The 25,128-nt window shown below is 40.7% G+C and overlaps 1 protein-coding gene across 1 annotated transcript; it reads left to right on the forward strand.

The window, feature by feature from the left end:
• Positions 1-8,255: 8,255 nt before the first annotated feature.
• abcd2 (ATP-binding cassette, sub-family D (ALD), member 2) lies at positions 8,256-24,085 on the forward strand (the record flags this gene model as incomplete). Its single annotated transcript, XM_083906616.1, has 10 exons — positions 8,256-9,200; positions 10,352-10,532; positions 11,817-11,938; positions 16,141-16,303; positions 17,555-17,649; positions 18,983-19,128; positions 20,157-20,302; positions 22,439-22,523; positions 23,641-23,766; positions 23,884-24,085. 10 exons carry the CDS (start codon positions 8,256-8,258, stop codon positions 24,083-24,085), a joined length of 2,211 nt encoding a protein of 736 aa, XP_083762742.1.
• Positions 24,086-25,128: the final 1,043 nt, after the last annotated feature.

Below are 25,128 nucleotides of genomic sequence, written 5' to 3' on the forward strand. Positions count from 1 at the left end.
AGATATCACCATTCACACATGAATGCCTCTATGGAAACTCTATGACTGGAATCATCTCGTAATAACAATAACGAACACGTACAGAAACTCTAGTTACTGTTTCTTTCACAAACAGAAAACAGATCTCCCTAAAACTCTATTCATATCAGCCATTGTGTACAAATCAAATGCCCCGATTGACATAATGTGGTTTTTGACTTCACTCTTAAAGGCGCCATATGTAAGAATGTGGCCAAAAACGGTTACTACACTCAAATTCAAAACACGAGGTCTTTTAGGTTTAATTTTATCCGCCATTGTAGCTCAGACGTAACTGGCAACCCGTGGTTGCTCGGCAGCTGAGACTCTACTGACTGCAATGATTGGTAGACGGCGGTAGGTGGCGACACATGCCAAAACATGATTCAAAACATAAACATGATTTGCAGTCCGGCCAGTTGCTTTAGATTAATTACATAATGCACCTTTAACCTTGCGTGCAGCAATGAAACTCAACCAACACAAGACACATTTTAAACTATGAAAGTAATTTTTTTTTTTTTTTTTTAATTAGTAATATGTAACTTACATTTGATTTGTAGCTGTGGAGGACAAAAGGAGGGGCTGTATATTCAAGAGAAATCCAACATTTTACAGCATAATAGTGACTAATGCGTTCCTTGTTTATTCATTTACAAATAAATCATTGAGGGAGCAATTTTTTCGACTTTCCTAGAACTGCGTCGTTAACCTTTGACACGCAGCTGCTTCTCACAGATGGTGTGTGCTGCCCAGCCTTTAACATCCACTTATGTTAACACTGTCCTCTGCCACACTGAGGACATGTCAACGTGTACTTGTGATGAAATGGTCGCAAGCCGACTCTACATGTGTTTCTACAGTTTACGAGGAACTACAAAAAAAAACCTAGTATTGCTGTATAGTTTATCAGACTGTTGTTCAAGCTGTAAATGTTTTGCTAGAGTTTATATTGGATAAAATATAAATATCTCTATGAAATCTGAACACTTGAATATGTATATGGAGAAAGAAATAAAGTTGTGAATCAGAGAAAGGCTTTGGGGCTTTTTATTCCACAGTGTCTATGTCACAGATTTAAGCTCATACGCTGAATATTTTAATGCGACTTAAGTGCTTACAACTATTTTTAAAAAAGAACATGCACAGAACAGACATTTTTAAACTCCCGCTGCCTCCTTCCATCCATCAAGCTTTCACCTGTTCATAAGAACTCTAATTCCTCCTCTGCTTCAGCAGGAAGCAAAATATCAGCTATTTCCTGGAGTGTTCCGGTCTCGTCAGCTCTGTTGACAGTGCTGGGAGACGTGACCTAGTCCCTCACTTCCCTCCGAGCTCTCTTTTATCTCTTTTATCACGGGGCCTGCTGGCTGTTGCTCGCTCTCGTCTCTGCCCTCTTCATTCTTCTTACCTGTGGCAGAAAGGAGAGTTGATAAAGTCAGTGTGACACACAGGATCAATCATGTATCAGTCACACCTCGGCCATCAGCTCTGCTCAAATCACCTGGAAACTGGAGTTTGGGCGTCTGTAGGAACATACTGCCATCACAGTTGCTGTTGCCTGGTAGGGAACCAGCCTTGGGCTTCATCTTGCTCCAAGGTGTCTGCTTCCCCCTGCTGGCAGCTGAGGCTGCATGTGCACTTGTTTCTGCAGCAGTGTCCATCTGCCTCCTGGTGGCTGGAGGCAGTATTGACTTGACAACAGGTGGAAAGTTGACCAGTGGGACGTTGGCTGCAGAGTGTGCGAGGAAGCTGCACTGAGTCGAGGCGTCGCGTCTCTCAGCGACGTGGTCGTCCGCAGTTTGAGTCCCCGCATCCCGAGTTTGAGCAAATGGTTTACTGCATTTGCAAAGATCCACACCAAACTCCAAAGTCGCGCTGCTTTCCGTCTGTAGATTGTCACTTCCTGAGGGATTCTCTGTAACCTTCTCATCATCAGTGCATCGTGTGAGAGGGGTGTGAGGTCCAGACTTGGAGCGTATCTTTTGTTTTATTTTCCCCAGTGAGCCTTGGTGCCTGGTGTCTGCACAACAGTCCTGTTGCAGATATGAAGAGTCAGATGCGGTATGGAGACGTGGTGGGCAGTGTTCTTCCCCCTTAAAGCACAGTTAGAAAATACGTCTGATAAGAGTTTAGTGTTGATATTCAGTAATAATTGCTGCTGATGGGATAAGGATTTGCCTGCTAGGACTGTTCATGTTTTGTTTTTGTAATTGACAGATCCACTGTATAACGACTTTAAAGTCCTTGCTTTGCTTTACAGAGGCTGCCGTCTTGAGCTGATATGTTACTACAATGTGAATGACTTTGCCCACACGAATGCGATGCAAAGGCCACTAAAGTTCCCCGATGTGCTAGGTAAATGGAGGGGGGGTAAGTGGAGGAGCCCTCCGTTTGTTTCATTCTGCAGTCTCACTCTTTTATGTCACAAACGATTACACACTGGACCTTTGAAATGGCAGCTGTAGACAGTAGTGACTTCATACAAAATAAACCAGAAGCAAAAACTATAAATATACTATACACTTACATCATGTGAGTCTGAAATGAGGGAACCTCCTCCACAAGAGTAACTTGGTGAATATCCACAGCCATTCTCAGGGTCTGTGTTGAGTCCAGGACATGCTTAGAGTAAGAAACAACATTTTCAAAAAGAAGAAGACAGCTCCAGCATGCACCATAATTCATTAACTCAAATGACACTGTTGAGGAAACTTACAAATGTTTGTGTCACTGCAGCTGCAGCACTGTGAAGGAAACACATGTGGTATGAAAAAACTGCAGAAGTCCACATCAAATGATGTTATGTATTTGTTTTCATCACAAGCTCGACCACATGGTGGCAGTAAACAGCTACTTTAACACACCTCCATTTCCATGTACTGTGACTCTGGGACAGTTCTGACAATAACAAAACACAATGACATCATAAAAATATGAATAATTATACATATATTCCTTATATCTATGCAGAATAAACTCTTACTGTGGTGCCAAGGATTTTACTGGTGTTCCGTCTTTGAGATACATCTTTGATTTTGCGCTCCTGAACTGAAAAGCTGAAATTAAATTCAAAGTGTTAGCCCGAGCACAAAAGTCACACTGTGCCTGTTTAAAGGTTTGAAGCCAAATTTACCATCTTTTTCATTGTCCTCATAACTGAAGCCACTGAAGACATCGTCTTCAGACTGCTGCTCAGTTACTGACTGGTTCAGGGTGAAGTCCATGTGTTGTGACTGGTTTAGAGAAAGGCTGACCTTGTGTCTCGTGTGGCCTCTTGTTTCTGTTACACTGTGATAACAACCAGTGGCTACAAAATCACTAGTTCATTAAAGGGCAACAAATAATGCTGGTGTCGGTGTCTTACTGTGGTTCTGGACTTCCGAACAGGACTTGGGCTGCTGTGGGTGTCTCCAGTGAGAAGAGAGGTGGGTTTGATCCACATGACCATGTCATACTCTCGGTCATACCTCTGGGCTGGGAGAAAGGCTGGAACTAACCACATCAATTAAGAGCTCAAAACAGCATCCCCTTTAAAAGCATGAAACATTATAGGAGCTCATATTTACCTCCGATAGACCAAAGAATAGTATTTAACACAGCTCATATAAACATTACATAACACATCACATACATTGCTGTCTGTTTCCTTGTTTTAAACACCACTTTTCAAATGTTCTGCACTGCAAAAAAAGAAATAGATTTGCAGCAACTTATTTAAAATGATGTTAGGGATCACACTATATGATTTTTTGTTTTGCGCTAAAGGTATTTTAACTTTGTGCTATGGGCAGCTCAAACCATACACTTACTATATGTTATGTTAATGTGAAATATTTACTTTAAAAAAAATTAAAAAATTAAATAATTCTCTTTGCAGTACTTTGTTTTGTTCCAGCGCTGATGTTTCCCAGAGAGGAGGTGGCTGTGTCGTAGTGTGGCCTCTCAGCTGCAGGGGGAAAACTCCTGAGAACAGTGGGGTTACGGATTCCATATGACATACTATATGTAAAGTTAAATGCACCGTGTAACTCATGCGACTTTGATCAATAAATATTGAAATACTATCTGACCTTGGCCTGAGGAGGCTGATGAAGTTGAGGAGAAAGGGCTAAGGAGGGCAGTCGTGGGTGGCAAGTAATCGGATGCACTGTTGTCTGAAAATCCTGACTCCAGCACTGGTGACAGCTTGTGTAGAAAATATACGCTTTTACCTCAAGGATCCTGGCATTTGCTCACATTCAGAAAAAAATCAATGACTATAAACAGTAAAGTAACTGACCTTATGACACTTGAAACCTTGAGGAATAACATGCCTTCCCATTCGTGTCCCTTGAACACTATATATTGACACAGAATAAGTCCAGTAAATGTTCAAAATGGTTTTATTATTTACATACCAAATATCCACCACACTGATTGTGTGGCTTTCTGCTGAGTCTGTACACTGAGCTGGATTTAACTGGCTGATATTGACAACAATAAACAAAGATATTATTCTGCTTCAGATAGTCCAGCTGTACCTGCACTGAGACTGGCTCTCGACAAGACTCAGCTGTGATGGAGAGCACGGGCTCATTGGGAGAACCAGGGGCTTGTTTTGTTTACTGGATCCTCTTCTGCCATTGCTGCCAAGAACTGCTACTTTAGAAAGATCTGAGGGAAATACAAGAAAACCCCAACACTTTCAACTGCCATCATATGCCACAACCAGGCACTTATGGTGGTGTAACAGTGGCTTTTTCTCTATTTTATTTATCCAACACACTAAACCACAGATAATGTATATATGCTAATGAGTGATATGATTTCCTCTTTCTATAGAAAATGCTGTTAGATGTTTCATGCATTAAAGTAATAGTAGTCCAATAAATATTATTATTATTATTCCTGCCATCCTCCATTGTAGCTGTTTTTGACACTTTAAATTTAAATATATATTCTCACCTTTACTTTCTTTCTTAGTAGCAATCTGGTTGACAATAAATAAAGTCACCAGATCCAAACTAGCAGGACCAGGACCGGGACCATTAGCTCCAGGAGTTGTTGGCAGAGCTAATCCCAAGTTTTTCAATTTCTTTTGCATTTTTGTCTTTTCAAAAAAGTCCTAAGAATAGAGAGCAACAGTTTAGTTTTTAATATGTATAATGGCACATGGAAGGACATCTGAAAACGTGGAAATTATTATTTATTTGTGTCACCCTTTGCTTTTTGGCGTCGTCTCTCATGGTTAGACGACTCCTGCGGGAAACAATCACATCTCAGTTAGCTTACAGAGCGATGCTAACATTAGCACGGCAGCTATAACTAAAAATATTGTCACCTCTCTTACCTTGAACCTCCAACCCAATTCATGTTAAACGGACGTGTGGATACCGTGACTCCGGCAAGGTGAGTGGTGAAACAACAACAACAACGAAATGAATTAATGTTTGTGTGAAACTTCGGAAAGTGCACTCTCACCCTGCCAAGTAGCTAACTTTAGCCAAAGCCAAAGCTACGTGCGCGAGCTGAGTGGGTCAAAAACGATTGTGCCACGCGCCAACCAGAAATCTTCATAAATGTGAAGTATGTATTTAAACCGCCTGTGTAATTTTTAAAGTAAATATAGCCAATGCGTGTCATTTTTCCTCTGTTAAGCAAAAATTGTACACTCTTATTATACAGTAGTGCATCCTGCCTGAGACAGTGTTGCCAGGCAACGCAGCAGAAGTGGCTGGGAGAGCGGAGCATGTACTCTATGTATCATTATTAATCATCATCATCATCATCATCGTCACTGGTGTCACTGAACAGACAGCCTCTCTTTGTTGTGCTGGTGATGAGCTTCGCAGTTGTTCGAGCCTTTGATGGAAATGTGTTGCCATGGTGAGGATAATTGGTGATGACTGCAGCATGGTATGCAAACAGAATCACATTTTTGTATTTTTAAAAATTATTATTATTATTATTATTTTTTGATAACACTTTCACTGCACATTTTGCTAAAACACAGCAGCTTGTTTTCCATCACTACACTGACCTGGCAACTGCTGCTGCTGTTCATATTGATTAATGGAAACACTATGTTGATCAGCCAATAAGTTAAAGCAATGCTACCCTCTTGTGTCTTTATATTGTCAATAAATGTGTGAATTGATTGACAGAAAAGAGACAGGATGCAGATTTACAAAAGCAAAAGCAGTGTCACATGGTCCATAACTCTATGCATCAATCAGAGAATGATATGTACTGGCATGTAGAGCTGCAATTAATATTTACTGTATTTTCATTTATAATTAACCTGGCTATTATTTACTTGTTCGATTAGTTATTTAGTGCATAAAATACTCCATTCTCAAAATGTTGACATTCTGTTTCTTATGGTTTCTTGGGTTTTCCATAAGAAATAAAGAAATAACTCAATGGTTTATATAAAAAGCCAGGGAAACTAGTTAATCAAACAGAAACTAAGATAAGTTAAATGTATCATGGATAATGACATCACACTGCCTTAAGACAACACAAAAAGGGAAAATACAGTTTCTTTCAGTGTATTGTCAAAATGTTCAATCCTTAATGCATCAAAATAATGTTCAGTGACAGTGTTTTCAGTTTTCCACTCTGCCTTTAATGTATGTAGGGGCAGCAGCACATGAATGATGCTGACGAACAAATTTGACTCTCGTGATCCTCTTTCCTGTTTCCTGATCCAGTTAAAGGTGCAGGGGGCGCGACCAATGAACAAGTAGCTGCAAAAGCTCACAGACGGAAACATGTAGTGTCAAGTTAGCGGAAACAACTGCAGCTGTGGTTAATCGGTTTAAACAATAATGTAATTTAATCTACAGGATGCGGTTGACACACATTCGTAGCATGTTGCTGTACTGTTCAGACGGTACAACCAGCGCTGCTCTCAATAGACCACATGCACTATATCTCATGTCACTATTTTTGTTATTATGACTATTATTTTTCAAGTTCTTGCATTGCATGTTACATTTCCTTAAACTTGAGAGGTTTTTAAAGCCCCCACAAATGATAGAAATTACAGAGATCTTCCATCTGGATTTCTACATTAGCAAAAACGTATCACAACATTGAAGTAAACAGATTACAAAAATAAAATATTTTGTCCATATTATCAATTAATTCTCTTCATAAATATCCATGATCTATGATATTAGGTAGTCTTAGATAGTATTTCAGTTTAATTGTTCCCCTCTCAGAGCAAAGACAATGCTGTACACACTAACCAGCCACTTTATTAGGTACACCAGCAAACCAAACATCACAGTGGGAAGGAAAGGTGATTTTCAAGTTACTTTTGTTGGAACCTTGTTGGTGCCATGATCCACTGGGATTACCACTCACAGTCACAACCATCTGTGGAGTTTACAGAGAATGGTTCGAATAAGAGAGGATATCAGTTCTCAATTAACTCAGTAAGAAAATACATTTATCATACTACTGCTCACTTTATTATTATACTGCTGTTCACATCTCATTAGACTTTTGTTATTCACTTCACTTTCTTTATTGCCACTTATGTTTCTTCTTGTATTTTGGAAAGGGATTGGAAAACTGCATTTTTATAACCCAGCATGAGGCCCACCTGCAGTACCTCCAAGCCCCCCTGTGGGCCATAATAACCCACATTTTAAAGGCCCAGTCCAGACATCGAATGGTGAGACTGCAGATTAAGACACATGAAGGATTACTCTCCCTTCCCCACGTGTCAGAGAGCAGTATTGGCATACCAGAAAGGATAATGTTCTACTTTGTTTGCACAATAACTTTCTGCTGTAAAATGTGAAACGCATGCCCCTTTGCGGTTTGTCCCATCAGTTGTTATAATACATTAATGTTTTGTTTTTTTATATAAAGGTTCTTGCCTCAAGTTCTTTTTTTTTAAAGGTGTTTATACACTTAAACCCACACACAGTATATTAAAATACTGCCATCAACCACCCTCAACATGCTAAATACTACACCTTTAAGTTACACTTAGTCTTACAGAGAAGTTGACGTCATGCTTTTATTTCGAAATGTACAACCGGAAGCGCGGGTGTTTTACTTTTGTCCTGCTTGACGCTGGTTCTAAAAAGGAGCAGGATGTAACGGTTCATGTACCGAGCTTTCTCCGCATCAGTCATCTATCTTCGGTCGGACTCTCCGCTCATGTCGACGTGGGGGCTCTGGCTGCGGGGGATGGATGATGTGAGGACCGTAAGCGGAGACCACTAACGTTTGAAAACATGTCCAACATCCTCGATGCGGCGTCCAAACTGAACTGGGACCGCACTGCTGCGGCGAAGAGAGCCGTGTTTCTCGCTGCCGCTGCTTACGGCGTCAAAACACTATACCCCATCATCTGCAGGCAGATCAGCAAGGGCAAAGATCCAGAGAGGAACCGCCGGCTTTCGAAGGCGGAGAACGGCTCCACCTGTTCGGCAAACGGTCAGATAGATGTCGCGGTTGGGAGGAAGACATCACCGGGGGTTAACGCTGCGTTTTTCAAGCAGATCCTCGAACTCGGCAAGATCCTCTTCCCCAAGCTTGTATCAAAAGAGCTCGCTTTGCTCTCCGTGCACTCTGTGGCGCTGGTGTCCAGGACGTTTCTGTCCATATACGTAGCGAGCTTGGACGGTAAGATCGTCAAAACGATCGTGGAGAAGAAGCCCCGGCGCTTCATCCTCCAGCTCATCAAATGGCTCCTCATTGCCATCCCGGCCACGTTCGTCAACAGCGCCATCCGCTACCTGGAGTGCAAACTGGCTCTGGCCTTCCGCACCCGGCTGGTGAACCATGCCTACCGGACCTACTTCACCGACCAGACCTACTACAAAGTCAGCAACATGGACGGGAGACTGGCCAACCCGGACCAGTCTCTCACCGAGGACGTCATGATGTTCTCCCAGTCCGTGGCTCACCTCTATTCCAACCTCACCAAGCCCATCCTGGATGTGATACTGACCTCCTACACCCTGATCCAGACTGCCCGCTCCAGGGGGGCCAACGCCACCGGGCCCACCATGCTGGCCGGCCTGGTGGTCTTCCTCACGGCGAAGGTGCTGCGCGCCTGCTCGCCCAGGTTTGGGAAGCTGGTGGCCGAGGAGGCTCACAGGAAGGGCTACCTGCGCTATGTGCACTCCAGGATCATCGCAAATGCTGAGGAAATAGCTTTCTACAGAGGGCATAAGGTGAGCATATGTATATGATTTGTTTTCTAGCCTTTACTTAAATTGAATATTGCAAATATCTGCTTTATCAATTCAAATTAGGTGTTAAAAATGACATTTAAATAGGCAGGAACGCTATATAACATGTGCTCTTGCCATAATGTATATTATAAATTGGATCACAATGGCTTCTTTAAAAATAAGTGGGTCTCCCATTAAAAGGTTTGTGAAACACTGGTTTAAACTATGATGTAGTCATTTTATACTTTGTGATACAAGGACATTGATTATAATAGAAACACTGCTTTAACGACTCTTAAATATGAAAATGTTTCTGACAACTGTTAGTGCCATTTCTGTAACATTTAATATTACTATTGGAAAAGATAAAGCAAATTTATTTGGCATGTCAACCCATGTTTGGGTCCTTTCCCAGTCTCTGAGAATGGCCTACAAATAAATTATTATTATGATATTGTAACCACATTATTCTGAAATAATTTGACCACAATTAATGTTCTTAGAAAGTAATCTGTGAGCAATATCATATTTACTTTCTTATTCACTGTTCTCTGAAGCCTTTTGTTAAAGAAAGGTAAAAATATAGGTGGATGGCAGAGGGTCCATTGAACCATATTTGAGAATCACTGCCCTGTATGTCCAAAGCTTCACAGCTTTACACAATTACTACACTAAGACAGTTAGTTTGTGGTACTATTTAGGTTATGTAGGCCAAACCATCACACACAACAGGACCCAATTCATACTGTTATTCAGTGGTTCACATCCCCAAATCAATATGCAAATAATTAAAGGGCCCATATTGTGCAAAATCAATTTTTTAATCATTTTAGTACTGATATTTGGGACTCAGGGGGCCATAATGAAGACCAAAATGAATTGGCATAATAAACATCAAGAAAAACTCACAGGTGAATTCATATACTACATATTCATATGTCCTGACAGTTGCCCACTTTGCTTATTTCATGGTTTATCTTTTAATTAACTACAGAAGACACATGTTGACATTTCATTTTTATTTGGATAACTCTAGTGAAATCTTGAATGTGCTTTAAAACGTTTGTGTAAATCTGCATCCTTTATCAGAGTTGATGCATAAAAGCAAAACCAATGACTGACATCATTACGTTATATACTGGCCACTGCAGGTGGAGATGCGTCAGCTGCAGAAATGCTACCGGGCTCTGGCCGAGCAGATGAACCTGATCCTGTCCAAGCGTCTGTGGTACATCATGATCGAGCAGTTCCTCATGAAGTACGTGTGGAGCAGCAGTGGACTCATCATGGTCGCCGTGCCGATCATCACAGCCACCGGCTTCGCCGACAACGGTAAGGAGGCCCGCAGCGTTCAAACAAGTGTTTTCTTTCAAACACGAAATCCAATTTGAGTTGTGAGCTCTTCATAACTGTGGTTCGCAAAATCCAAATCAAAAGCTGCCGCATGACTGAAAAGCAAACAAAACCCAGTTCAATAAGATAAGATAAGATAAGATAAGATAGTCCTTTATTCGTCCCGCAGTGGGGAAATTTCCAGTGTTACAGCAGCAAGACTTGCTGCTTGCTGCTGTCTCCAGATTATCTTTTTACAGTTGGATCATCAGCATCTCCAAACCAACAGCTACTGCTTCCTTAAAGCAAGAGCCGGTTGTTAGCATGTGTGACTAACTGCCTCCCACAGTGACTCATGACATTTCAGTTGCATCAGAAGTAACTGTGTAACTGAGTTCCTTTGTTTGCTGTGCTGCTGTTCCAATGTCATCATTGCTGTTTAAAAAAAAACTATTTCTAATGATCACACTTACACACACACACGTGTGGAAATGTGGTGGGAACAGGTTCACACAAGGGAAACACTTTCGCTAATCCACGTTAATCCATTTTCATTTAAAAAGACATCAATTCTGCTCCAAATATGCGGCCTGTCCACATTTCTGTGACGTTTTAGTGTCCTGAAAATTCTCCCAGTATATAAGAACTAGTGGGGGATTGATTTATTGAATGTAAAGCGTCTCCCTACCGCCTTTCATCTTGTTAGCACTAGGTGGTTTCCAGTTTAGCTGGCAGCTAGTTGTTAGCATGTTGACCGCGGCCATTCCTAGTCTTCCTACATCCATAAACTTACAAATAATTAATTATTTGAGCTTAGTCCAGCAAATACACCAGGCTTGGTTTTGCCTTGTTTGTGTCATTGTTGTCTTATACTTCTGTGTACTGGCTTCTTTGCTAGTTTTTGGGTTTAAGACACATGCAGCGCGCCCAGGCTAGCTTAAGTCTGACTTTTTATCTGGATATTATTATCTGAAATTCCATTTGGTACCATTTTTTGGTGTTTAAATGTTGGATTAACACAATAATTTGTTATTTTTCTAACATCATATACTCATACTGAATAACGATTGTTCTCATTGGTTGTTAGCGGCAACAGCTTTGCTGTTCGCTGTGAGCATACAGCATTGCTAATATTTACTTTTTGCAGATCGTTTTTTTTTATCCGAAAATGACAAACTTAATAGTGTATATCAGCTCAAATAATTCCACTTTGCTAAACACCTGCGTAGTTCTTCGGTGTCTTAAACCACATGGTTCACTCTGTCCACCGTGTCTGTCCTCTAGAAACAGCAGACGGTCAGCGACAGGTGATGGTGAGCGAGAGGACGGAGGCTTTCACCACCGCCCGCAACCTCTTAGCCTCGGGAGCCGACGCCATCGAGAGGATCATGTCCTCCTACAAAGAGGTGAGGACGCCGTTGTGTCCACTTGTCTTTGTCTGAAAAGAATAAGGGGGCGTTCCTTCTTTCTATCTCTTTGTCTATTTATAGCCTGTCATTCCTTTTCTAAACAATCATCCTCAGGCTTTAAAATAAATACCATGACTTATAAGATATTCACAGTAGATGTACATACAGTGGAGTCATTCACAGAAACCTTTAAACATTGTGCCTCCTCTGTATCTATGAATACTGTGTACCTATAATGTACAGTAGCCATTCATAAATACTCCAGCTGGACCTGTTTTCAAGCGTACTTTGATTCCAGCTGCTTTAATGAGAGCATTTGCTTTCCGGTTTCAGTTTTATACGACGACCCAGTGAATTATTTCTCAATTTTTCAATACTATTTCTATATTAAACATCAGACTTATCCCAATTTTAAGGGCAAGATGAATTTGTCTAGATGTTGTATGTAGCATTTTGTGTTAATTTATCCTTCACTACTATTGGGAAATCTCCAGAGAGGGAGTGAGACATTGCAAGTATAGAAATGATTTACAGAAATGAGAATTCATTACGGGGCAGTGCAGCAACTTTACACCATCACGTGTCCTTTAAAAACATATTAAAATGAGTTGTCAGATAAGCAACAGATAAGCCTGGGTGGTTGATGAATACAGAGACATACTTGTTGACAGCTGAAGGCTGTACATCCATCTTTTTCTTCTTTCTTCACCCATGTAAAGCTCACCATGTATGCAACAGAAATATTTTTCATGTCCAGAATGAAAAAAAAGCAAAGAAAGACATTAATGAATGAAAGACCTTGTTCATTCAACACCAAACCCCTGATCTCCTGTTGCATTTTAATCCCCTCCAAAAAAGCAAGACCCATTCATGCAGTTTCTCTTTTTGGCTTTATTTTAAGGTTCATAAGAGGATTTGGCAGAGGCACATTTGTGGTGAAGCTGTATTGCAGTGCAGATGGTTTGCACTTGTCTCACTGTGATTGTAGACTCACCCTATCCTTTGACATCTGTTTTTTTATATTCCATGGTACCCTGTAATTCCCTTCTTAAAGAATAGTATGTAGCATTCGAGCAACAGTCAGGTGTCTGTCTGTGACTTACGGTCATCGCCTCTTCTAAAAACCTTGCCATTGTGCCGTTTTACGTTCAGGGCCAAACACACACAAAGCTCAAGTGCAGTCAAGTCTGCAGGAAACACAACACACACACACACAACTCAGACCGTTCAGTCATGTGTCGGTAATGTGTCGACCCACGGCTGAGCAGATATCTGTTATTTATATTGCTAAGGCACTTCCTAGAAGGTGCACGTTTTAGCCTGTACTCAGCTCCATTCCATGAGTGTGTATTAAGTACAGTGAGCAGCAAGTCCCCGCTTGTCAGTCCACCAAGAGATGTTCGAGTTTAGCAGCAGTGATGGAGCGCATTCCTGAGGCAGTGTGCCTCGCTCACGCCTCCAAACGCTGACTGTTTTATTATTATCGTTGTGCAGGGCATGTTGTTTGTTGTGTGTGTGCGTGCGTGTGTTTGTGGTCAAGTCTCAGCTCATGGCCTTTGGTGACTCATCTTTTAGATTGGGCTTTGTTCACATGCCTCTGTTCTGTTTCAGTCTAGACATTATTTTAATTTTTCACAGCTTTTGAAAAACAGGCATTCAGGACAAGAACATTATAATAGACTACATACACCATTAAGGAAAATATTTGAATATAGCAGCCATTGAAAAGGTTTGATAAAGGAGGATTATCAAAATAATGAATTGTTGTTAATTCGTAGGACCTTTTTTTGGATAAACACTGACAAAGCTATTAGTCCTCAGAGAGACCAAAACCTGGTCCTAATGAGGCAAAACCTGGTCCTAATGAGGCAGATACTCATTTCTTAGAATCTGGTTAAGGTTTGGCATAAAGTGTTTATAGTTAAGGTTAGGCATACACCCTTTGTTTAGGCTGTCCAAATGGACGACAAGTGCAGTGAAGTGTCCTAAAAAGCATAGCTGTGCAAACTGTGTGTGTCTGTGTGCGTCCAGAGCTTCGTCTCTTGAGGCTTAGCCTGGCTGTGAATAATCCTCCATCTGTTGATCTTTCAGCCCACACTTCTGCATCACTTCCTCACTTTCCCTCTTCGTCCTCTCGCTCTCTCTCTCTCTCACACACACACACACACACACACACACACAGACACTCTCTCTCTCTCTCTGTCTTTCTCCCTAGTAATATGTACATAAACACATTTTGGCAAATGAGAATGACATTTCTGACTGAGAATCTCTGTGCTTTTCCTTTTCTCTTCTTTGAAATGTTATGTTATTTGGTAGTTTTGTGACCTGGTGTTAACCTACTTTACCCAAGTGTAGCACAGAAGTTTTGTCAGGTGGTATGTGCATTGTTTAAAGACAAAACTGCACACTAGTGTAGCTGCACAACAAATTCTGCAGTCTAACAACACCTGCAACACACAAGTCTGGCCTTTTCCCCATAATATTGACATTATTACAACATGTGTAGTGTATTTTTTGGCATGAAGTGATGACACGCATATATTGTCACACCTGATTACTACAGTGATGGCTTGTTTGCCTCAGGTCATATCATATGAGTATCTACAGATACTGATCAGTCCGATACAAATTGTTTTGCTTCTCTCTTGTTTGTTGTTTTAAAATAGGCTCACACACAGCTCAGTGTGGCACACGTGCATCTTTTACTTCATTACTTAGTTATATGATTCTTTTTCCCTTACCTGATCCAGTATCAAATGGAGATTGGCTGATTGATTGAATGGCTTTAGGATATAAATACAGACAAATATTTATTCTATACTTCTAATGAAATAATGGTCTTTTTTTTTTTTTTTTTTACTTGTTCATTCCCCCCAACACTGCGCTGTAATTCATTCTTGCTTGTTTGACACGGTATCCTCTCCCCAGGCTCACACACCGTCTATGAATTCCCAGAATTAGTGTTTGTTGTTTTATACAGTCAAGCTGTGTCAACAGCCAGCACAGTCTCGCTCGTCTCACTGCAGGGTGCAGAAGCAAAGTCAAAGCAACAGGGTGATTTTTCTCTTGTTGTTTTTCATACCAGTGTGTCATTATATCTTAACACGGGACACTCTCTTTACCTTTAAATATTTGTCTTTGCTGTTTCTCCCTTTTTACTTCAGGGTGTTTTGTGTCAATGTTGAAATTGTGAAATTTTATAATAATATAATGAAAATACATAGGGCTGATTATAGATAAGTACCAATCTAGATATCTGGATTTAAAGGTCCCAATTTAGGCAAAATCAACTTTTTAATCATTTAAATCCTTATATTTGGGACTCTGGAGGCCCTACCAAAGTGTGAAAAAAGATGACTCATTTATGTTTTTGTGGTCCTCCTCTGTCTAAGTACAGGAGATAAAACATGCAATGTGGACTTCCGCGCTCCTTGGGACGTCACAAGGCGCTAAGTTCCTGGAATTGTTGTCTCGCGGAGCTCCGCTTTGTCTGTAAAACAAGTGAGAGTGCTGGCGAGTGCAGCGGCATCGGAAAACCAGAAGTCCGCGTCTGTGAAAAGTTCTATTCTTGGCTCCACAGTGCAGCACAGAGTTCTACACAAACTTCCAGCCTCAGAGGATATATCTGTCCAATTGATACAAGTTACATGACGGCAATGTGCCTGCTAGAGCCTGCAAATGATCACTTTACTGCTGTTAGCTCCCAGTCGCCTCTGTGGCTGATGTAATTTCCTGTCCCTTAAGTTTTGTTTTACTTTTTTTTAAGGTGGACCCTTAAGGTGGACCTAAAGAGATACTACTAAACAGAGAGTGTTCTGAACAAGGCTGTTTTAGCAGGGTGATTGAACTGCTGTGGTGCTTCATCCTTATGGTATTTTGACCAAAGCATATCACATGTTCATTAGGACACCAGGGAACTAGGTTAACTTGGAGAAATAGGGTATAATATGGGATCTTATATACTGCAACAAAAAACTTTTGTCTTCATGCAGTCAAACATGAAGCAGGTTTCTGTTCTCATATGTATTCCATGTCACTACCTTCATTGATCAGACAAACACCAGCTTCAAACACTCCTCCCTGACCTTTATCACAGTCTGATCTTCTCTTGAGTTATCCTGACATCACGCTGACATTTAGCAGAGAGTGACCGTTGTTCCCCCCGTGTCTGTCTCTGTGTGTGTTTTTTGGGACAGGTCACAGAGTTGGCAGGCTACACGGCACGAGTCCACAACATGTTCGAGGTGTTCGAGGACGTCCAGAGGGGCGTTTACAAGCGCTCCTCTCTGTCGACCGCAACAGGGGCAGAGAAGAAGAGCAAACCAGAGATGCACATAGATGGACCACTGGAGATAAAGGGTAGGCCTGCTTTCTGCTGTACACATGTCTCATCAGCTGCCAGTGTCACTGCAGCTTTGTTGGGCAAACTTTTACCACTTCCTCTGTCTACACGACAGAGAATTGGCATTGGTTTATCTCAGTGCAGAGTGTTCACTCAAATGAACCCACATCTAACAGACCAGTAGTCACCATTGTCAATCATTCTAGGGATGCATGTAAGGGTTACTTTCGTTATGGATTAATTTGTCAATTGTTTTCAAAAATAATTTCTATTACTAGATTAGTTGTTTGGGGAGCATGTACTCAAATGTCGTCACTGAGTAGGAAATAAACCACAACATGATATTCATATAAAAAAAAAAATAGATGAAATCATAAAAACCTGTTTTAAACACAATAATTGTTATTTTAATTTATAGAAATATCATATAAATTAAATAATAATGAAAAAAATAACGCTTTGGTGTAACTAGAATATAAAGTTATTACACATAAGTGTATCAGAAGATGGTTCGGCTCTCGGGAGGCCATTTTGGATCGTGTTTTTACAGTAGCCCACAATGGACAATCTAAACATCTTTCAGTTAGAGTTTAGTTTGAGCATCTCTGAGTTAGATGGTACTATTTGAGTCATTCTACAAACAAAAACTTTGTATTTATGCTTTGTGTGTTTTTGTTTTACAGATATTTGAGAATTTAATTTAATTTAATTTAATTCTCTGTTACCTTTTTAGCTTTTTTCTGTTCTCCGAATTTTAGCTTTGATATCTGTATTTTATTTTTCTATTGTGTATGTTTTTTTTGGTTTTTTTAAAATCATGTACTGTAAGGTGACCTTGAGTGTTCTGAAAGGTAAATTAAAGTAAATTATATGTATTATTATTATTATTATTATTATTATGAATTGGCACATTTAGCAGCCACTCACACCAATCACACCTAGTGGACCCACAGGATGCAATTCCACACTGAAGTGTTAGTGTTGTACATGTTTCCAGACTCTTAAACGGGACGATTAAAAAAAAGCAGAATAAATTCCTTGCTTATCAACATGACGTTACAAGCAATCAGCAGCATTGAGGTCATTGTCAACGTCATTTGACCCTGGTATGAATCTCTGTTAAGTAAAGAGATAAGTAGTAAGTAAAGTAGTAGGGATTTTTAAACCCATAATTCCTGTATTATTAAGTATAATCCATGCTTATGCCTTGGCTGTAAGAGTCTAATCCTTTATTTCATCCATGTTCTCTCTTTCTGTTGTGTCTACAGGTGAAGTGATAGATGTGGACCAAGGCATTGTGTGTGAAAATGTACCAATTATCACGCCCAATGGGGACGTAGTAGTGTCTTGCTTGAATTTTAAGGTGAGACGGCTACACTCACTGTCATGTGGTCTGTTGAATTCAAACCAAATTGCTTGCGTTGAAAAGTATTTGTTGTTGTTGTTTTGGCTTTGAACAATGAATCCTGTATTTTAATACAAAATGTTATCCTGAAAGTGGAAAACACAACACCAGAACATTAGGAAAGTAATGGAAAACATATGGAAACACGATATTACAAGTGAGAGTTTAGCCTTTTCTCTGAGCCCCACTTCATCATCATACTGCCTGAGGGATTTGTTATCGGTGGTGTGGCGTTTAATAACATTTAATATCAACTCTCCGAGGTCTCATTAGGAAAGAGATGCATCACTTGGGCGAGGCTGTTGGCGACCGCAAAGAGCAGTGAAACGATTCAGTGGGTGACCTGTATTTTGTGATTAAGAGGAAGTATTTATACAGATATCTGCGAAAATACTCAAAAACAAACAATTGCATCAGTGTCAACAAAAGTTGTGTAACCAAGTGGGGGGAAAAAAACAAGCATTTAACTGTTTCAACGATTCATTTTCCGTGCTTCTGGTGATTTGGCTCACATACACATGCACTCTGGGACTTGGACAGACAACATTTTCATGACTCAAATAAATATGTTATCGTGATAAATACTTGTCTTGTTGACGTTAGAGAAGATCACCATGAGTAAATATTGTGTTTGGGACACCTGGTTGCTCACCAGGTAAAACCAGTTCCCCCATAAACAAGGTTACAGTCGTCCACAGTGGCCACACTTTTCCCTCTGGCTTGCAGCCCTTCGTTGTTGTACGTTTTTTTGCCATATCGGCCCTTTTATGCCTGTCAGTCTGTCCATTCAATAAAGACTTAAACGTGTCAAATATTAATTAAAGATGTTAGGATACACCTATAATCCCTGAATCCATAGATGTGAAGGATGCTTATCATTTTTGCAATCTGCTTATTTGTCTCTTGTATTCCAGAGAGGAGGCTGACAGTCAGCTGATCCCAGGGCCATGCTCTTAAATCATAGAGTGAACTTAATTTAGTTGCTTATAATTTGACAAACGTCTTCCTTCCTTGTCATCTTTTTTTATGTCTTCCGTGCTTCAGGAAATAGACATTAATAAATTATACATAACAAGGACATAACATATGACAAGGAGCAAATTCTGTCTGTAAAACACTGAATCATTTTTGGTTAATTAGAGGTTTTTTGCGTTCACATTTCAGATTTCCTGTGATGTGAAGTAGTCCCATGCTACTCAACTCAATCCACATTACTCACAATACTTCCTATCTATGTTCCTGATGACTGACTGCACTGCAGATTAATTTATAAACTGTCACTCTGTTTCAGGTGGAGGAGGAAATGCACCTATTGATCACGGGGCCTAACGGCTGTGGGAAAAGCTCTCTGTTCAGGATCCTCAGCGGCCTGTGGCCTGTTTATGGCGGCCGGCTACACAAACCCTCTCCTCAGCATATGTTTTACATCCCTCAGAGGTATACACACACACACACACACACACACACACACACACACACACACACACACATATCCAGTATTGCCAGAGCAGAGCGTAGTCCCAGAGCGACTGTAGTTGGTGGTTAGATCAATGTATTGATGAACCCTTACCAGTAATTTAATATGTTGTAACAGAAGATGTGTGAGAAACCAAAGCACTGGCCACTGTGAAATATTTACCACCTCGAAAAAGTCCTGCGTCTCTTTGAGTTACAACATTGACGTTGGCTATTCTGACGTTTTTGTGTATTGTAATCTCTTGACAGTAGTTCTGATTATAGTGAGTTGTCTTTATAGTGTCGCTCAGCTTGCATAATACTATCAGCCTTGTGTACATTACATTATTTGCTCCGGTGATTTGCGATATCACTGTTTAGTGATTAATGGTAATATGAAATGTCTTAAGTTTGTATCATAATATCAATAATACTTTCCAAAACGCTCCAACCTAGACTAACGTAATCAGATGTGTTTTTCTGAGGGACAGTGTAAACCCTAACCGTTTATTATCATGACAATAAAACAACAAAATAAAGCTAGGGACAGTAAAATATTGGAATTGAACAGTTCAGATTTATTATCTGTAGGATTTCCTCTTCTTTGAAACTGTCGGTTTCTGTCTACCATTGTGATCCCGAGTTAAATTGATAAGCAAATCCTGCAACAACAAAAAAAATCTAAGGAGACAAACTGACCTGAAGTGACACAAGGCAAAACTTTGTAATCCTATCCAGTGATGCAAAGAGCTGCTGACTCGGCAGACTCCCTCCTGCAGGACATTGAATATTTTATACATTGGATCAGACGGCCACCTGGCAGCCGTTACAGAATCTAATATAGCATCCACAAGAGAAACAGCAGAAGCTTAATGGGCATCCTGTTCTCTTCTTGCTTTTAAGGGTGTAAAGAAAAGGTTTGCCTTTGTACACTCACACCCTGTTCAGTGTCAGGAGTACTTCTTTTAACTGAGGATTAATGTCATGTGTTTGTGTGTGTGCTTCTCTAGGCCCTACATGTCAATGGGATCACTGCGGGACCAGGTGATCTACCCAGACTCAGTGGAGGAAATGGCTGCTAGAGGCATGAGTGACAGGGACCTGGAGGCCATCTTGGATATAGTCAACCTCAATCATATAGTCACCAGAGAGGGAGGTAAGATACGTATAATAACAGCAGCTTTAAAAACATTTTTTTTGTGTTTTTTGATGACTGAAACTACTTCCACCTTACTCTGTTATCATTTGAAAACATATAATATAATTATGTCTGATTTTCAACATTAAATCATTTTAGAGACCTTTTACCTTGCTCAATTTTAGTTTGACTAGTGCATTGCTCGTAGGAAGTATGTATTCCTATTGTGGGAGCTGAAGAAGATTTTTCAGGTATGGTAATGCATGATAAGGAAAGGCTAACATAATGCAAACACTGCGTAACCTCATTAGGCACAACGCAAATGTTTTCATTTTCGATTAGCATTAGCGTAGCTAGCTGTTTTATGACTGTCAGCCACAAAAGAGTGTTTGTATTATGTTAGCCCTACGCTAATCCTAATCGTAGCCTTGCTAGCTTACCTTTGGAAACAGGTTGGTCAAGTTAGCCCCAAAGTAGTAGCATGCTAATGCAAAATAAATAGGTGCTTGCGTATTTGGTGAATGGACACCTTGTTGTTTCAGTATAACACTGTTCTGCGGTGAACCGTGTGAAAATGTCTCACCCACCGCCTCTTCACTCCCACCTCCCCTCTCCAGACAACACAGCTACTGCTGATGAGCCGCTGCCTGCCTGGTGCAGCGTGATAAATCAGCGAAAGTGCGGCATGATAGATCAGTGAAAATTAAAATTCCTCCCAAAAAATTTAAAATTAAGGATGCACATCATCGGGCCATGCTCAACCCAGACAAACACACAGACAGACACACAGATGCAACTTGCTTTATAGATAGATATGGTTGCCCACATTCACTTCCTGGTTCCTTCTTTTCCGCCACAACGACTATCAGCAATGAAAGGAACACTCTGTCACACTTATTCTCAGTTTCTTGCCGTAGATCTTGTAACAGAAATGCAGAGGAGAGAATCAGTTTCCTGGTGTGAAATATTTGTGTCGGTGCATCTGATATCAGTATCAGTAGATACTTAAGGCTGTGATATCGATATCAGTATCGGAAAAAGTGATACTGAGCCATCCGTAGTCTAAAGACTTGGTTATTGGAATGAGTGGATGGTGCTGGGGATGAAGCAAGGTGAACTACATTATGCTTTATCCTCTATTTGACTGTAAATGGAACCATCATTTACAAAATGGACGTCATGCTGTATTAAAGAAGGAAAAAACTAGTACATTGATAAACTAGAAAAGCACTCGGAGAGCACAGACCTCCGCCAAGGCAGCTCAGTCCCCCACAAAATAGCGATAAAAATAGTGATAGCGTCTACGGATCACGCCCAACATTTAATCACTTGTTCCTGAAAATTTAAGCCAAATCCTTGTGTCTTTTCGAGTTATGTTGCTAACAGACAGACAAACAAACTCCGGTGAAAACATATACCTCCTTGGTGGAGGTTAATCAAGTAAAACATTTATAATTTTCTCATGGACTTAGTGTATGTACAAAACAGTGCAATCACCCCCTGGTGGCCATCACAGAGAATGCAGGTCACAAACACTTCTGCATTGGCTTAACTTTTTGGACTGCATCCATTTTTCAGAAACAATTCACTCTATGGCTATTATTACAAGTTTAATTCTGCACATTTGTGTTGCAAAATCATTTTAAATCTGCGCCACAGGTTTTCTGTCTTTTCGAGATCAAACAGACTTAGGTGAAGTGTGTTTTTCCCAGCCCGAAGCTTGGTCGTTTGGGTTATTGCCAAACAAACAGGGCTATTGTTTAAAACCAAACCTACTAAGCTTATTACTGCGCAAGGGTTTTAATGTATGAATGGCCGCAGTGTGGAAATGTTGAGAAATGTCTTCATGGCGCAGTCGCTGATATAAGCACATTTGCAATATGACTTCATGGGACTGGAGCTGTATGTTTGTATGACCTATTATCAAACATCAAATCTCAGTGCTGTTCCTTTGCTATGAGATTGTTGATAACAACAGTTTAAATTTCAATTATTCATAGCATTGCCCAAAATGGATTTTTGATCGACTCTGTAAAGGTATAATCCATCCTAGGCCTGTGCCTACTTACTTTAAGATGCTGTGTTTTGTCCTTGCTCTGTTTGCTCTTTCCACCATCCTTAACGGTCTGTGTGACGTCTTCTTTTTGTGTCCAGGCTGGGACGCCGAACTCGACTGGAAGGACGTGCTGTCTGGAGGCGAGAAGCAGCGAATGGGCATGGCTCGCATGTTTTACCACAGGTTAGACGACGCATCATCGTTGTGTTTCACTCGGGCTACGGTTTCTGTATTTTTCTGACCAAACCTGACCGAGGACAAGAAGAAACTGACCAGACCTGACAGTCGTTCTGGTTCTTGTGTTCAAACTCATCTTGAACACAGCCGAACACCAGCCACATCCCACAGTCACGTCTGAAAACGTCGCTTGACAAAGTCCAGTTCAGATGACGGACACAAGCATAGAACCAACAATCACCAAAAGTTACTCACTACAGCTTGAAAGTGTTCCATTTCAAGTAGTTTAGTACATTTTTTTATTTATCCTGTATTTAGCCACAAAGGTCCTGGTCAAGACAGCAGTACAAATAGTTACAGGGACAAAACAATTTCAGATGTAAGACTCACAACAGAATATAAAAGCTAAAAGGAAGTAGTTAAAGGTGATCCAAATTCTGCGTTATTTCTAGGAACATTGAGGAAAAGTTATGCGGTAGACCTAGTGCTGTAGTTGCTGATGTGATATGATAAGAGACTAGAAATATACATAGGTAGTTTATCTAACAAGGCCTTCATAATAAAAAAAAAAGAAGCATTTTCCTCCTCAATCAACCTACCGACTCATACAATATACACTGGTGAGTGTACGAAGCGGCATTTTGTTACAAAGTGTATTGCGTAATCCACCCAGTGTGAGTAAACCTGACCTCATTTAGCCACTCTTTGTTGGCCATCGTACACAGGTCACACGACGGACATGGGGCCTCATTTTCAAACCTTTGCGCACTCACAAAAAAAGGTGTAGACCACCAACCCTGACCCATGAGTATGAACCAGGGTTAACGAAAACTAAGTCTAAAACTAGCAGTGAACAAATTGATTTAGTTAACTGAGATAAAAATAATATGGAGCCCCCAAAGTTTTATTTTATTTGTGCTTGTTCTTGGACACCAGAACTGCTCCATAAGCACCTTCAACTGCAGTAGTTCATGTATCTCATAATTAAAGAGTCAAATGTCAATGTGAATGTGTATCTTGGGGCAACTGTTTGTTATTATCACGTGATTTTACCACAAAACTAGCCTCAACCTCAGCCTGGATGAACAGCAATCATTAAAACCATTTCCCTTGTGTCTGTTAGGCCTAAGTTTGCTCTGTTGGACGAGTGCACCAGCGCTGTGAGCATTGACGTAGAGGGAAAGATTTTCCAGGCTGCTAAGGACACCGGCATCTCCCTGCTCTCCATCACACACAGACCCTCCCTGTGGTAAGACGGAAACAAAATTGACCTGCGATGAACCGGTGTCTTTAGAAATGTGACAGAAAACCCAAATCAACGGCTCGTTTTTTGTTTTTTATAAATCCTTCCTCTCGCCACCTCCAGGAAGTACCACACCCACCTGCTGCAGTTTGACGGCGAGGGCGGTTGGCGCTTTGAGCAGCTGGACACGGCGACGCGACTCTCCCTCACGGAGGAGAAGCAGCGGCTGGAGTCTCAGCTGGCTGGCATTCCTGAGATGCAGAATCGCCTCAACGAACTCTGCAAGATCCTGGGAGACGACTCTGTCCTCAGAACAGCCGAGTGAGAAGAGAGGGCAGGGAGGGAGGGAGGGAGGGAGGGTTAAGATGGGAGAGAAGAGGCCCATGGGGGAGAGAGACAATGAGGGAAGAGCAGAGTAGAAAAGGGGAAGGAGGAGGGCAAATGAAAGAGTAGTTTTTTCAGGCTTCGATTTTTTTTTTTCCCCTCTTGCCCCGAGCCTCTTCCGTTTAAGCAGGCTTGCTTTTCATGCCAGCTGGTCTTTCAGCTCTCCCTCTTCTTTTCATCTTTTTCTTTGCCCTGCTCCACTTGGAAGAGCGGAATGAAGGGGGGGGGGGGGGGGGACCACCAGCTCCCCTGATGTGACGCACATAGACTGCATAATCAAAGTAGTAGATCTCAGATGTTTTTAGTTTTACAATCACCTTCCAGCTCATTGTTATGTCACCGTACAAAGTGGCATAACGGATGGATTGATGAGGGTTCGTTTTGCTAGTTTGTTTTTATAGCACTTTACGTTGCTTTTAGAGGACTCCCTGTGTTTGTTGTGAAAGAAGTCGCTGCATTTTTGATGTAGAACCACTTACTAACTGACGTCCAAAGCAGTATTTTACACCCTGTGTGCTGGGTTCTGCAGGATTCACGTTATGATTTCTTTCAACAAATCCCTAACTTAATCAGTAGATTGTAGTTTTTAACTAAACTTAACTTAATCTCTTAGTTTTTGAAAGGTTCGAAAGAGATGGTTGCTCAAAAATGTCACAATATGCCTTTGCGTGGTTTGTGTACAGTATACTGTTAGAGCGGCGGTACAATCCTTTGTTTTCCTTTTAAACCTCACGCTACACTGTAAAAATAAAATTTTCAAGGCAACTTCAATGTTTGAGTTTACAGCCATACAAAAGATTGCGAGTTTTTAAAAAAGTTCCATCAACTAAAATCATTTTGTTAGACAAACTTGTAAGTTAGAGTTGTGCCAACTCAAAATTCTCTTTTCAAACAGTTTGGCTCACTAATCTTGTTCAGATAATGTAAAAAAAAAAATTCATTAAAAAATTACATTTTGAATTTTGAGTTGGCACAACTATAACT

The sequence above is a fragment of the Microchirus variegatus genome, assembly GCF_963457635.1.
Source record: "Microchirus variegatus genome assembly, chromosome: 20".
Lineage (NCBI taxonomy): Eukaryota > Metazoa > Chordata > Actinopteri > Pleuronectiformes > Soleidae > Microchirus > Microchirus variegatus.